Here is a 16460-nt window from a genome sequence, read left to right on the forward strand (position 1 = left end):
CCCAGTATTGCTCCTCTCCCAGTTCCAACTGGACCAGAGTGTGAATGTATTTTTAGCACCAACATTGCCACCAGAGTATCAAGAATGAGGACAGCAAAGATGACACTTAATCAGACTGTGCTGATGAAAGTTTGCTGACTTTGGAAATTCTTCAGAAGTGGTCTGAGTTAGAGGTTGCTATACTCAAAGAACAAATAGTCTAAACCCAAAGATATTATTTTTCCACACACACCTCATTTCATTCTAGTAAAAAGAAAACAAAAGATTAAAATACTATTGCTATATTATCAAGCAAAGAAATCTAGAAGGAGAAAGAATAAATGCCATGGTAAAGAATGAGAAAGCTGAGAAAATAGTGTAGTGTCTCCAGAATAACGTTTTCTCCAAATCTCCTTCAGCCAAGACAGTATCATTTTATGATAAGGTCCCAGATTAAATTTCTGGTATTCTCAGGCAAGACTCCAAAATGCAGAATAGATCCTGTCACTCAGCATAAACATTATTGAGAGAGGACTGAGATTCTGGCTTATTGTAATGTACAATTGTATAACTAAACAATATTTTTCTTGTTCCTGTGTCCATGTGTTTTTATGAAATTCTTTTTTTTACATTTGTTGCTGCATACATTTTACTGTAGAATACAGCTTTAGTTTTAATTGTTAAAAACAATGAGCTGAAAAAGGACCAGCTTATATTTTTCGAGAGCTATAGGAAATCCTCTTGGTTTTGTCAGTGATTTGAAAAAGTCCACTGTAAATGGTGCATATAGTCAATATCTGATTATGGGAAAGAGGGAAGGCACAAACTACCATTAGAGCAAATAAAATTAGCAAATGATTTTAGCAAATGTTTCGATCCTTCTATTTAATAACTAATCAGTTTGTGAAAAGGAAGCTGTCTACTATTCTCTGCAATAATTATTTTTTGAAGGATTCTTGAGATGTCAACTTGTTTAATGCCAAAGGTTGGTGGGGAAAAGAAAACAGCTGCTTTATGAGATTTCTTTTATTCCCCTTGTGGAAATCATGAGGATTGGTGTCACTATGCATATGCATACACATGCACAAACACATGCGCACATGCATGCACACACACACTCATACACACAAAGATTCTTGGCGATCCTTGGTCTCTGAGAAAACAGATGCAGATGAAAGAATGCTGTGTCCAGAATGTCAATGACCAACATAACTTCTGTTTATTCCTGAACTCTTTATTTCATTGATCTAAAAATAGCCCCAGAGCTGAGGAGTGGTATGGGGTATTCTGAACTTGAAAAGAAATGAAATAAAATAGTTCATATTTTATTGTTGCTGAAATTCAAATAAGTCAGTCTTCCTCAATTTGCTCAGAAGTGTTGGATTCCAGCTTTCCATATTATCCAGCCATAATGTATCTACGTATAGCTGCAAGGATCAAAATCAAGCAAGTCATAATATTTCCTGTGATGCTAAATGGAAGTGAAAGTTGGACTTTATAGAAGGATAGTAAAAGTATTGATACTTTTGAACTTTGATGTTGGAGAAGATTCCTAAGACTATAGAGGAGATCCAAGAAAGCAAACTGATGGATCATGGAATAAATTAACTCAGAGTTCTCACTTGAGGGACAAATGACCAGGCTCAAATTATGCTACTTTGGACACATTATGTAAAGACCCAGCTTGCTGGAAATGCTCTAATATGAAGAAAGAAGAAAAGAGAAGAAGAAGATAGTCAGCAGCAAGGTAGATGGACTCAGTTACAAAGGCGATGAGCACGCCATTGGGAGACATTAAAGAACAGGTTAGAGATAGTCTTGGAGAAAATCTACTAATGTGGTTGTTAGCAGTTGACAACAACTTGATGGCTATTAATCAATCAACATTATCTACCCAATATCAATGGTCATGGTAGGTAAGGATTTCTGATTGTTGAGCCCTAGGTTGAGGTAGTCCGAAATAAAGTTTGAGAAATTAAAGATACGCTATTAAGAAGGATATATTTTTCTGTGTATGTGTGTTTGTGTCTATGTATGTATGCATATGTACAGTATGTATAGATACATACTCATACATATTATACACATATACATATATATACATACAGTGGTACCTCGGTACACATCATTAATTGGTTCTAGGAGGCATGATGAGTACCAAAAACAATGAGTAACAAACAATTTTTTCCCATAAGGAATAATGTAGTGAGTCATAAGGCAGCCGACACTGACAAATTCTAGCTTGTGCGTTGAGTACCAAACAAAAGATGAGTACTGGGACAAAATGTGTTGAGTCAAATTCTATGAGTTTCAAAGCAGGTACCACTGTATGTATGTATGTATATGTATATGTGTATAATATGTATGAGTATTAATTATAATGCAACTCTATACATTTTTCCCTGGAATATATTCTCTAAAATAATGTAATGAGCTTTAATATTCTAGGTTTAATAAGAGAGGGGAAGAAGGGCTGAGCAAAGCTATTAATTTTGTTCTCTATATTTGTTTTCTGTACAAGTAAAGTCCATGTTTTATTTTATTCATTATATACTAATTATCATCCAGTACCACCAAAAAGTCACTCCACCAAAAAGTCTCTAGAAGGCTGTTTAAAATGAATGGCTGAAATTCAGCACTGAAGTCATGTGACACGAGCTCAGCCTTCTATTTTCAGAGGACATTTGCCCAAAATGCTATATGGATTTATTCATATATGTCACATATCCATATATTCCTTATGGATTAGCATATTTAATTATTATTTTCCTGATATGAATTATTGATTGTCCATAATATCATATGAAATTGCTTACAGAATTCATTATTGTCTAGAGAGCTTTGGCATCCACCGTGCAAGCTTAAAGGATATAACCAAGTAAGGAATATAAGAAATATATTAGGAAATGCTGCTGCTCATTTTAAAAATGCACACATTGTTTAGAGAGCACTCTTGTGATAACCTGAGGCATTGCAAGGCTGATAAAGAATCTAGAAGTAAGTACTCTAGAAACTGAAGTGTAAAAAAATAAACTACCAGGCATTTAAACCAAAAAGATTTTTTTTAAAAAAAATATTGAATGTTTAATAAAGTTATAGGTCTTTTGTTGTGGGGATTTGATCTCTTTAACTAGCTCACACTAAAATGAAGTACCAGGAAAATCTGGCATTCTGTATAAACACAAAAAGATTCTAATTATAATTCTACAAAATGTCTGTGTAAATCATCACTGATTGCAGTAAAATGTTGTTCCATTCTACATCATCATGTACTCTCTGCCAGTAGATTCAGCTCTTGTAATTATTTTAGGTATTACACCACCTAATATTAAATATTTCATACTAAAGACTTAAAAGCATTTAGGCTTTTTATTGTCTTAAGACTACCTCTTGATTCGTTGAAATTAAAAGGCATGATTGTCATCTGTTCCCTGTTCCTCCACTTGATTGCAACAGTGTGTATCTGCAAAAACTGTGCAGGATATTTTATTTCTCTTTCATAAACTTTCAGAGAGCTTTTGGCAGTAGGAAAGTCATATTGGAAAAAAGATAAAAATACGTTGTTGTTCTTTAGTGATTTTCTGTGTAAATGCACTGATGAACTGCATTTTTGTCCTGCAATCCTAAGAATTTTGTGACAGAAATCATCTACAATAGGGATGTCAAACTGCCGGCCCATGAGCCAGATGCGTCATGGCGAAACCGTGCCCACCCCATTGTTGGCAATGGAAAAAAAAGTTGTGATACATCGCGACACGTCACATGACGTTGCGAGTTTGACAACCCTGATCTACAATGTGGCCAATGCTCTGTGTTGTTTTGGGTGGATTTCTTCATATCTATTGAAGCTGAGTGGAAGTCTCCCATACTTCCATCTAGCTGCGAAGGTTGAGGATGCAAGGCTCAAACTCCATTTTGCAAAATCATTTTTAAATCTTCTTTCCTATGTCTTTTTTCTTTTGCCACAACTGTGGAAGCAGTCTCTGACTAAGCAAAAAATAAATGTATACAATGGTTTAATTCTTTCTTAATTTATCTGATTCTCTAATTCCATAGATGTATAAAAATGTGGCTTATTTATATAGAGCAGTGGTTCTCAATCTTTTTAATGCTGCAACCCCCAACTGATCATAAGTCGAGGACTACCCAACTTGTCGTAAGTCGAGGACATTCTGTGACCAGGAACGCCGCACATGCGCGGTGCCGCCCCCTGTGCTGGCCGAGGCGTAGCTGGCAAGCAGCAGAGATGGAGCAGGCCGATCACTGGCTGGGCCACCAGCTGGCCCAGCCCAAGGGAGGTATGGCACCCGCCGGGCCGCACGTGCGCCAGCAACCCTCCCTGCGCCTGCCGGCCTCCCACCTCCCACCCCGGCCCTCTTTTACTTACACTTTTAGTAGTTACTCAGCAGGGAGGGGTGGAAACTTCCAGACAACTCGCCTTCACTGCAGACAACTTGCAGCACTGTTTGCAGAATGGGACTTTTGGCAGGCTCAGCAGGGCAGAGACAGCCCGGACAATTCCTATTGGCTTTTGAAAGCCAATAGAATTAGACTCTATTCAAGAGAGTCTATTCTATTGGCTTTCAAAAGCCAATAGAATAAAAGGGAGTAGCACAGCTAAGAAAAAGGGGAAAAAATGGCGGACTGCGTTGTTTGGCGACCCCCATGAAATGGTCGTTCGACCCCAAATGGGGTCATGACCTACAGGTTGAGAACCGCTGATATAGAGGTAGTTCTTGACTTATGACTAGACCCTGACCATTTCAAGTTATGACAGTCCCCCCAAAAGGAACATATGACCCGGATTTGAAGTTCTCCCCCTGGTCACGATTGCATCTTGGGAGCTCAGCAACCAGCCTGCATTTAAAGCCATTTGCAGTGCTCCACGGTCACATTATTGTAATTTATGACATTTTTGTTGAAAACTAGAAATTTCTTCCATTTTTGTAAAAAAAAAAAATCCATAGTGAACAATGAGTTTGCCTAATGACCATGGCATTCATTTTGTGATAGCTGCAAAAAAGTAACAAAATTGGGTGTGGTCATGTGGTGATCCACTTAACACCCATAACAACTAGTAAGTACTTGGATATGATACTATCAAGAAACACCTGGGCTGTAAACTGGAAATTTGCAAAATGCCATTAATTAAATATTGACAAGAAAACTACATGAACGTGAGGTCGCTAAGAGTTGAAATGTAGGTGTGGGAAAGTTGACTTTGCATCCTTCTTACGTATAGAAAAGCAGCTCAAAGATGCAGTTTGATACTGCAAAACTGTACAAAGATATAAAGTTTAAAAAGTTTGTTCTTTCTCTTCTTATATATGGCCTACTCCAGACTGCATTGGATTTAAATAAATTAAGGGAATATACTATAATATAGGAAGAATATTTATTTATTTATTTTTATCTTCGAACTTGGCCCTTGGATTTTATTTTTTTAGCAACAAAGACAAGCTTTACAATACTGGATGATTTTGTTTTGTTTTGTTTTAAAGTGGAAGATATAAACTAGAGTACTTATCACTGGTAGGTTCAGTACTCTTCAGATATTCCAGAAATGCAAATGTTGCAGTCTGTCTAGCTCTCATATGCCTTAATCCACCATGTGCTGAAAGATAACAGTGTTATACCTGTTTAGTAGAAAATACCATCTTCTTTGGTATGGGTTTATACATATAACAATAAAATCCTTAGTGAGACAGTGATTATAAGTCCATCTTCCTCAGTAGAAGAGAGTCTTATGTACATCTATTTTAGCTGCCAAATAAAGCTGGGGAATCTGATATTATCTGTTACTGGCAGTATCAATAGATAAGCTTCATTAGTTGAACTGTTGATGCTCATGTTTTTCCATGAGATGGAACAGTAAGAATGAACATTTTTTTAAATATGGCCATCCCAGTCTGGGTGCATCTCGATTTTGCATAACTTAACAAAAAGCTATAGTGGTACCTTGGTACCACTAAATTTTTGAAACATTGATTTTGGTACTCAACATATTTTGACATGGAAATTTGGTCCTGGTACTCATCATTTGTTTGATACTCAATGCACAAGCTACAGCTCATTGGTGTTGACTGTCTGGTGACTCACTATATTATTTCTTATGGGAAATATTTGTTTGGTACTCATCATTTTTGATACTGATTGCACCTCCCAGAACCAATTAACAATGAGTTTGAGGTACCACTGTAATTTCTTATTGACATGTAAGAGAGGAGGGTTTATTCCCATCATAGACCAGCATGAGGCTCCACATGTAAAACAAAGGAGATTCTTACAAAAGTCTTCCTGCAATATCAGGAACTATTTTTAAAACTGATCATATCTCATTCTGATATGCATCCCATTATGCCTTCCCACAAACACAAAGGACAGCTTTCTGGGCAAAAATAAATAAATATCCAGGGCTTGATTTGCCAGTATGTTCTTCCCTTTGTGCTAGTAAGTACTTGGGTGGGTTTAGGTGTATATAAAAATGCAAGTTGCAAAGACAGCCCCATTCAGTCCTGAACCCGTTGTACATTCATGGGGAAGCATGAAAGCAGAACAAAACAGGAGTGGTGGCCCCATCGGAGTCAGCTAGTGGTCATGTGCATGTGTGTGCATTTGTGTGTGTGTTAACAGAGGAAATTTCATTTTTGAATGAATAAAAAGAACTTTAAAAAAAACCAACAAATCACAGGTTGTGCATGCCTGCCCTTCCTGAATCTGGTTACAATTAATGCCTTTAAATTGGCTGTTTTTTATTACCTTGGTAGTTCATTCTCTTTTGCTTCCCCTTCGAGGTTCGAATCCCATAAAGGGTGTGGCTAACTGAAGAGAGCAGAATGAGCTCGAAATGGCTATCTTAGTCTCCCAATTTAATTCTTTAATTCTTTGTCAGAAAAAGAAATTTGGATTTGTAATGTTTCGCAGATGCGACTTGAGCCTGCTTAACACCTCTAGTTGGGGGCTGCAAGGCAAAAGAGATTGTAAAAAGTAAAATTGCAGTGTAGCAGTTAAAAAATGTCAAGGTGTAATCAATTAGACATCTGTCTGAAAAACTTCCTATATATATATATATATATATATATATATATATATATATATATATATATATATATGTATGTATATATATATTATATACGCATATATATATACATATATATATATATATATATATATATATATACATATACATATATACACACACACACACACACACACACACACACACAGACACATATGCATACATACACAGAGAGATGTGTCTGTAAGTTTGTGTATGCATCTCTCTCTCTATCTCTCTCTCTCTCATACACACACATACACACAACACACGCGCGCACACACGCGCACACACAAACATTCTTCCCCCCTCCCCTCCGTTGGTTTCCCTCCCACCCCCCGGTTTTCCTCAGCTCCAGCACCACCAGCACCAGCCACCAGGACAAGTTGCTACGGAAACGGCTGCATGGCAACCGGCTCTGAGCCTGGGGTCCGTCTGCTGCCACTGCTGCCGCTGCTGCTTGCCGCCGCTGCCGCTTCTCTGGCTGGCTCATTCTCCCGCGCGCTTCCTTCCTCGCTAGATGGTGTGCGAGACACCCGAGACTAGACACGCTCCGGACGCGGCCAGCGAGAAGCTGAGCGAGCGAGAGAAAGCCAAGAGGCGGCAGCGGGAGCAAGAGAGCCGGAGAAGCGAAGAGGAGGACGTGCAGCTTGGCCAGGACAGAGGAAGGCGGCTGCTTTCTGCCTTCGCGTCTGCCCGCCTGTTTCGCCGGGGTCGACGCGGAACTAGAGCCGCGAGCCGGAGCGCAGCCTTCGCGAGGGCATGGACGTGATGCTCCTGGTCCAGGGCGCTTGTTGCTCCAACCAGTGGCTGGCCGCGGTGCTGCTCAGCCTCTGCTGCTTGTTGCCCTCCTGTCTCCCCGCCGGCCAAAGTGTAGACTTCCCCGGGACGGCTGTGGAGAACCTGGTGGTCCGGAAAGGGGACACGGCGGTGCTGAGGTAGGGCTCGCTTCAGCCTCCCATTCAGCGGGAAGCTTGGCCGGGTTATGTTTGGCGCGCTCCCTTCCTCTGCTTCTCTTCCCCCCCCCGCCCCGTCCCCAGGTCTCGGTTTTGGCGTTGCGTGGAAGCTCCACATGCACTGGCGCAGCTCATTCCCCTCCTCCCCGGGAAAGCTGAGGCGCTTTCTCTGCCTCCCAGATCTGCGCCATCGAAATGGGCCAAGCCGTTGGAGCCAGAGCCTTTGGCCGGCAAGAGAAGAGAGGGGAGGGGGTGCTTTCTTCTACTTTCAAACTAGTCCCCCTCCCCGTCGAAGGGGGGACAGTGGCTGTCGCTTGCCGCCCCATCCGCGAGCCCACTCCCTGCCTGTTCTCCAATCGCCTCCCCCTGCCTGTCCAGAGGGTGCAAAAGCGCTTCTCTGTGCCCCCCCTCTCTTTTAATAGTCTCCCTCCTTTCGGTGGTACTTTTAGCTCAACTTTGGAAGCATCTCCTTGTTGTGCTCGGTGGAATCGCCTGCTCTCTCTCTCTCTTTTTCCCCCACTGAGCAGACAGAGAAAGAGAGAGAGAGATGCTACTACGCAGTCAGCTCTTCCCCTGGAATGAGTTTGCAGCTTCTTCCTAAGGCATGTTTCTCCCACCCCTGGTAAGCTTTGAAAGCCGTAAGGGCTCATAGAAGAGCAGCTTGCCCCCCCTTCCACCCTCCCCCCGTCCATCTCCCCCCCTCCATTTGTAGCATGGCAAGCAAAGAGGCTGCAGTGCAGTGCCAGCCTTTTGTGCAACCCTTTCTTCTCTGGGGAGGCAAATGCTCTGCTGGTACCCAGAGTTCTGATCTGTGTGATGGGAAAGAACTGCCTTCTTCCCTCCCTCAGCTGAACGTCCCAACCGGATCCTTGCTGCATTAACACACAGCTAGTGCAGCAGGATCATGCATCCAGGCATGACGGTTTGGGAAGTGTATGTTTTGAGAGATTTGATTTCGGGATGGAACTCTAGTAATAAGGGTTAACCGGTGCAGAACATACTGGCTTAGCTACTGCTGTTTTTCCTCGGAGCAGATGTATGTGCTACATAATTGTATAACTGGGCTGTTCCAACCAGCTCTGAACTGAGCCTGCAGAATAGAGGAAACCCTCTTTTAGAGCTTTCCCCGGGAAGGTGATTTAAGAACTCGGGCTATCACTTATCTAAGAAATGCAGAATCCCTGATACTCAATTATTGAATGTTTTGAAACTATAGAAAATAGTAGAATAGGTACTTGTGGCAGAATCTGAAGGGTTCGTTTTTGTTTTTTTTTACTTAAGCGGCAGATGCTTGGAAAGGTTCTGATTTCCTTCTTAGAATGCTAAGTTTGTTGATGGAAGTTGGAATAGAAATGAGTGATGTTCAAATTACTTTCTGTGGGAGACCGCCTGATGCTTGCATGTAACAGGATCTGCAGTGCAACCTTCCTGTGCCTGTACAGAGTATTGCTCAGCAATAACAGTTTCTTGAGAAGCATACATGTGGCTTAACATCCTTGGCACAGAGCCAAAGACTTTTTACAGAGAGAGAGGGAGAGAAAAAAAACCCAGGCTAGACTGTTATGTGAATTGGGGTTTTTTGTTTAAATATTATTGGAAATCTGCCTATATTGAGCAATTGATTTCTTTTGAAGGGGCCTTTGAATTCTACATGGTAACAGAAGATTATTTACCAATAGTAGATCTATTTCCTCTATAATTTTAAAAAAACTGTTTTGAGTTCATTAAATCTTCAGGCTACCCACCCACCCAATCCTTTCACTATAAGTTTTAGCTGGCATATTTTCCATGTTTCTAAACCAGTCCTCCAGGGGCAAAAACAGGTTTTGTTATTATTTACGATATTAATAATATCAAGTGAAAAAAAAATTCTGTTCGTATCTTAAACATTCAGAGGTTGCCCTCTGCAGTACTTTGAGCAGAAGCAGCATGGTTATAAGATATTGCTTGTTTTGGGTGAAGCAGGTACATAAAGTAACTTGATCAGAAGCACCACTTTTGACATGGATTGCCCCCCCTCAACAAAAGTTAGAAGAATATAGAAGCTATTTCTTCATTGTTTCAAATTCTGAAATTGTCAGCCCATCCCTATTTATTTTCCAGGCTGTTTTCATCTGGCTGAGGCTGAGAACACATTCAGTGTCTATGCACTGCTGGCTGACACATTTTTCATCTGTGGTAATATGCTATAGTTACACTCCATGGTTTTAGAATACATTGGAATGTACTGTTCTTGGTTTCCTTTGCTACAGACAGAAAGTAAATGCAACCTGGGTCTCTTATTTACAGTACTTCCAATGTAAAGACCGCCACGGATCAGAGTTGATGAGCTGAATTTTCTGTTGAGGTTAGAACTCAGAAAAGTGCTAAGTGAAAATCCTTAAAAAGCCTTTCAATCCACTTCCATCCTCAAGAACTTTACATTTAAACTAAGCCACTGATCATGCCTTTGGATCGCTAGATTATGCTTCTGCCACTAAAACATATGTATTCCTTTAGTCCTGTTATGAAGCTAAATACATTATATAAATGCAGTTGGCACTTTAGGGTCAAGCAATCATTTTCATCTCATACTTTGGAGAGCATGAGTAACAGCTTTTGAAAGAAAAGATACCAGTGAGACTAGGATCCACTACACAATTTTCATTAAAAAAAAAAACACCCCCCCCCCAAGCAACTGAGTATAAATAGAAAAGGCAATATTAAAGCTGCTAGAAAGATTGGATGTTTCTTAAGAAATAGAATGTTTTGTACACTTATATTTTCTTTTGTATTTCTTGTGAAATAAGAGTTGACTTATGTGAGATCAATTTTGTGACAAAACTGGTTGTTAACTATCAGATACAGACTTACCAATGATTTCTTATACTTATGACAGGCTGGGACAGCTTAAATTAAAAATAATCCTTCAAACCTTCAAATTTACATTAATAACACCTTAAACTATCTCTTGCAAATATGAAGAGGGCAGAAGGAATGGATATTACAACTGTTTTTATAGATTTGTTATTTTATTCAGACAAATAGAACATATTTTATTTCAATTGTTCCATACCATTTTACATTAAATATATTTGGTTTGCAGAAAGAAAGGTAATAAGCAGAAGGGTATATTATGTCAATTCTTTTCAATATTTAGGTTCTATACATTAAAAAGAATTTAACTGATTATATAGCATGCATTCATATGCAGTTTTTTTTCTCTATTCAGGGTAAAATTGTATTAAATGGAAAGAGATGCTGTGCATACTCAACCAATTGGGATACCTCTAATTATAAACCTACACGTCTGCTAGTAACAAGTAATTAGGATCTTTTTGAAAATGCTGAATCTCTGAGTCATTCTTCTGGTGTTTTGAGTCAGCAGTTTGCTTGTTTAATAAAAAGATGGTTATGTTAAAGAGATACAGTACACTGGTGCTTTTAATTATTTTGTTACCTAATAGCAGAACTCTTACAGAACTTTTTAGGTGTGTCATATTGACATTTACATAAATGGTGGCAACAGAATTATGAGATATATATACAAGTGAACAAACTAACCCAACAACTTTACAGAATAAAATTTGGTGACATGGCATTTTATATTAGAAGTATAGATTGGAATCTTATTTTATTTTAGAGGTTAAGCTGCTTCCTAGCTTTTCATAAAGGCTTCAGCCCAGTTGAATAGGAAGCCCTACTGAACGGAGTGCAATGTGTTTCTGAATAAACATGTCAAGAATCACATAGCTTTGTTTCTGTAGGGCTGAATAGCAATCCAACACTTAATAGAACTGAATAGAATTGAAATAAATTCTAATTTACAAAGAAAGGAGTTGAGTAACCATAGATTTTCAGCAAAGCTTACCATTTTTAGGCAGAATTGCTCATTCTGATGAAGTTTAGTTATAGGCCTCCATGCTGAGAATTTGAAAAATTATAATGGCAACACATCCAGAGGCACCAGAAGAAAAAGCCTGTAATTCTATAAGTGATTCAACATGGTGGACTGGGAAATGGGTTCCTAGACATTCTTACTAAATGAGGGTTTCACTGAAAACCTGAATTGAATAACATTTTATTATAGGCTGATGAAATGTCAAAATCCTTTTTTAATATATATATATATATATATATATATATATATATATATATATATATATATATATATATATATATATATATATATATATATAGTTTAATAGTAAAAATGTAACCAGGCATGTGATGAACACATTACTATTTATATACTCTGGGTCATTCTAATTAAATTTATAGTGGGCACGTGTATTTTGCTTTCAACATTTTGACCCAGATTTTCTCTTCAAAGAAGCAATTAAAAGAGTGGTTGTAGTGGTGAAGGTACTGGCCTGAAAACCAAGAGACTGTAAGTTCTAGTTCCACTTTAGCTATGAAAGCCAGTTGGGTACTTTGGGTCAGACACTCTCTCTCAGCCTAGCCCTCCTCACAAAGTTGTTATGGGGAAAAGAGGAGGAGAAGGAGTATTCTGCCACCTTGAGTTATTTATAAAGTAATAAAGGCAAGATAAAAAATAATTAAATAAATAAAAGTTACATTACAATGTGCTTATTAATATATAATAATAAAGGTTTACATAAAAGAAGTAGATCACAAGTTTCACTTGGGTCTTTTTATTAAACAGTAATTTGGAGGACAGTCATAGCATAAGGCAGTGGTTCTCAACCTGTGGGTCGGGACCCCATTTGGGGATGAACGACCATTTCACGGGGGTCGCCAAACAACGCAGTCCGCCATTTTTCCCCCCTTTTCCTTAGCTGTGCTACTCCCTTTTATTCTATTGGCTTTTGAAAGCCAATAGAATAGACTCTCTTGAATAGAGTTTAATTATATTGGCTTTCAAAAGCCAATAGGAATTGTCCAGGCTGTCTCTGTCCTGCTGAGTCCACCAAAAGTCCCATTCTGCAAACGGTGCTGCACCAGTTGAGTAGTCCTCGACTTACGACCGGTTGAGTAGTCCTCGACTTACGACCGGTTGGGGGTCGCGGCATTAAAAAGGTTGAGAACCACTGGCATAAGGAGAAGTAGAGTTCTATGTTCAATGATCCTTCCATCACAATAAAACACAAGAAGAAGTGGAGAAGTTGGAAGAGTGAAGCTTGCTCTGTCTTAGGTTCTCCCTGTGGATTACAAACTAGATCTTCCTACTGCCAACATCAAGGTGGCATATGCATGGCCAACCAAGGATATGAATGCTAGGCTCTTTCTTGATCTTCATTTTGTATAAGTGTCATTGCATATAATTTAATGTAGACTCATTGTTGAACCTGTGAAATTGATAAAACAAATTCAGTTTACAATTTCTCTTACTGAATTTAATTAAATGAATTGAAAAACAAAAACAAAATCTGAAAATTATTGTCTCCAAGAAAACCTCATTATAGAAAGTAAGAAAAGGATTTATTCCCATATCAGCAGTGTTTCCATGTATATGTCTTTCCTTACTCCTCAACCAGACAATAGCTGCAATCTGTTGCTATAAAGAAATAAACTTGTTTCTTCTAGCCACCAGTTCACTCTATAATGGGATTAGAATCCACTGAATGAAACTCAATAATGGGATACATTACTGAACACAAGAAAATGCATTGCGCTTTGAGGATCTTCAATATATAGACTTATTCACTCTCTTCCATCATCATTGCAAATATTTTTCTTGTACGCATAAATTCACACAAAAAAATTGCATTGAACAGCAATGTAACTTTGTTCCCAAATCATTTAATTGCAATAGCAATAAAGTAAACTTAACTACCTTTGGAGTCTTTTCTAAAAGAAATCTTTATGTTACATCTTTTCTGATACTCTTTATACAAGTTATAGTTCCAATTAAGTATTGTCCAATTTTCTGGGAATTTTAGAAATGGAAGTGTAACACATTTGGAGACAATTGGTTTAGAAGGATTGTTCTAGTTTTATATTTTGTTTTACATTACTTTTTGAAATACTTTCCCCAGCTGTTGACTTTTCCTTACTGCCACTAATTAAAAGTAACAAGTCTAGAAACATAATGGATGCTGACTTTTTAATATTACTTTCATTTAAAGGAAGATATTTTGCATTTCCATCACCATAAGACTTGTAAGCTTCTGATGCAGGCATAAGTTGCACATATCCTTAAAAATGAAATTTGTAAAATTTGTTCAAATGAGCAAAATGTGAACCCATAAAGGCATGTATTTATAAAAATGATTTAATATCTGGAAGTGTCCCCAATTTAACATAATGGGTTGTCTAAGATAACCTAATAAGATTTTTCTTCTGGGCAAGGCTATGCTCAGAAGTAATGTTTACTAAACATTAGTCATATGGATTTTGAATGTTGGGTTTTTACTTCAGAGACTCTATATTTCACAGGTTTTTTCCCAAGTTGATTAGTTACAAAGTTGATTTTCTTCAACAAAATGAATGTAGAATGAATTATTTAAATACAATGGCACTGTTCATAATGAAATTAATTCTTAAAATTCTTAAAATGAATTCACAATTTTTGCTAATTGATATCATTTAATAAATTGTAGTAAATTATTGTTGAAGGATTAAGCAAAGCCTAATGGACTATATTTTAAGACTAGGAGAAAGTAAAGTTTCTTTTTATATGTTATTCTGGACATCACATTTGAAATAATCCTAAAAAACAGTAATATGTGTTTCCTTAGAATATTGTGGGATCTTTTTTCTTTCTAAAACCAATTTCCTTAACCTTTTGGTTAAAAGATTAACCATAAATTAAGGATAGTTTTGCCTGCTTTTCGTTGTATATTTTTGTATATACTATATGTGTATACCAAATATTTTAGATTACTTGCTATCTATTTTGATTAGCCCAACTGTGTACTTTTTTCTCATAAAGCTAGCAAATATAATTTGGAAATTCTGAATACCATTTTATTTTGAGGGGAGATTTATTTCTAACAATTTAAATTGAAAATGCTACTGTAGATAAAAATAAAAAATGTTCAGGAATTGATATTTCATCCTAAATAGATTATAAAGAGAATCGTACATGAATATACAAATATTTGGCACTCAGCGTCAAGAGCCCTTTTGTATGATATACTAACTGAAGATGATGTGGTGGTTAAGATGCTGGGTTAGTCAGCTAGAAAGCTGGCAGACCAGGTTTGAGAACCGAGTGCCACATGACGGGATGAGCTCCCACTCTCACTCCAGCTCCTGCCAATCTATCAGTTTGAAAGCATGCAAATACGAATAGATAAATAGTTGTGAAGGTAATAAGCGCTCCATGACATCATGCTGGCCTCATGACCGGGGGAATGTCTTCAGACAATACTAGCTCAGTGGCCTTGAAATGATGATTAGCATTGCCTGTATAGTCGGCAATGACTAGTGAAGAAAAATCCACAGGAACTTCTTTACTACTTGAAGAGGCTGCAGTGGAAGTTACTCAACTTGATTCATGTTTGTGAATGCAACATTTCTATTTATTTATTTATTTATTTATTTATTTATTTGCCATGGGTATGAGTTTAAAGTCAAGAAGCTATTTAGGGAAGTTATCTTCCTGTCAGATATTTGCCGATTAACGAATACATGCTTGGAAGTTGAACCTGTAGTTCTCTAATATACACTTCAGTTCATTGAATAAAACCCCAGTTTTTTAATATTATAATATGTTTCCTACAGTAACTATAAAAATTATTAAATGAAGAAATATGTTCTTTAGGATTACTGCAAACTCAACTGCATTTAAATAAAAGCAAATCATTTATAGATAGAAGACCCTAGTGAACTTTGGGTAATTCTGTCTTTAGAGAAGAGGTATAGCTCAATCAGAGTGGCTAGCGTATGTATTATAAACACACACATTCCCTCTTTCAATGAATTTAAACCTCTGAAGGTATTGAGGAGTACTTTGCAGTCCTGTAGACCTGCCACTCATTAATGTTGACACTATTAAGCTAGGAAGATTAATGGTCTTGTTCTCTTGAAACTTACCTGAGAAATTCTTGAATTTTTAAAGATACCAGTGATAAGCTATACCAGTGATAAGTTATACCAGTGAATCCACTCTTAATTATATTTATCTGTCTTCCAAACTAAACCTGAGCTTTTGACATTTACAGGTATGATAATTTCATGACAGTTCTGCTTTGTAGCTTACAATAATTTTGTGAATTAATAAAATTATCCTTGAGCTCCATCAATTAACAGAAAAATAAAATATTTGCTTTCACTTATTTCTAAATTAGTTACTCCTGTTAAATATTGTTGAATGTTGTTGAACATTTTCCTTTGTGAATAAATTTGGGGATTTGTGCACTAATTTCAATATGCTTCTTTGAAAGTAATTTATTTATATGGAAAATTTATATTGCCGCCTATTCACTCATGGTGACTCAAGGCAGGTTACAAGAAATAAAAACACAATATAAAATATAAAAATAATAAAAAAGTAAAAATAATAAAATAATAACCTCTCAAAA

At 37.5% G+C, this 16460-nt stretch overlaps 1 protein-coding gene across 2 annotated transcripts in view; it reads left to right on the forward strand.

The window, feature by feature from the left end:
- The first annotated feature begins 7490 nt into the window (after positions 1 to 7490).
- The window catches only part of NEGR1 (neuronal growth regulator 1), a 523078-nt gene continuing 514108 nt past the window's right edge, over positions 7491 to 16460 (forward strand). For both annotated transcript variants that reach the window (XR_005554954.1, XM_039329096.1), the window contains exon 1: positions 7491 to 7974. Coding sequence is in view for 1 of the 2 variants with exons in the window: in XM_039329096.1 (XP_039185030.1) it covers positions 7799 to 7974 (176 nt within the window). In the remaining variant the exon portion in view is untranslated. The remainder of the gene's footprint in view (positions 7975 to 16460) is intronic.

The sequence above is a fragment of the Crotalus tigris genome, unplaced genomic scaffold, assembly GCF_016545835.1.
Source record: "Crotalus tigris isolate CLP2741 ecotype Arizona unplaced genomic scaffold, ASM1654583v1 scf7180000024387.2241675, whole genome shotgun sequence".
Classification (NCBI taxonomy): Eukaryota; Metazoa; Chordata; class Lepidosauria; order Squamata; family Viperidae; genus Crotalus; species Crotalus tigris.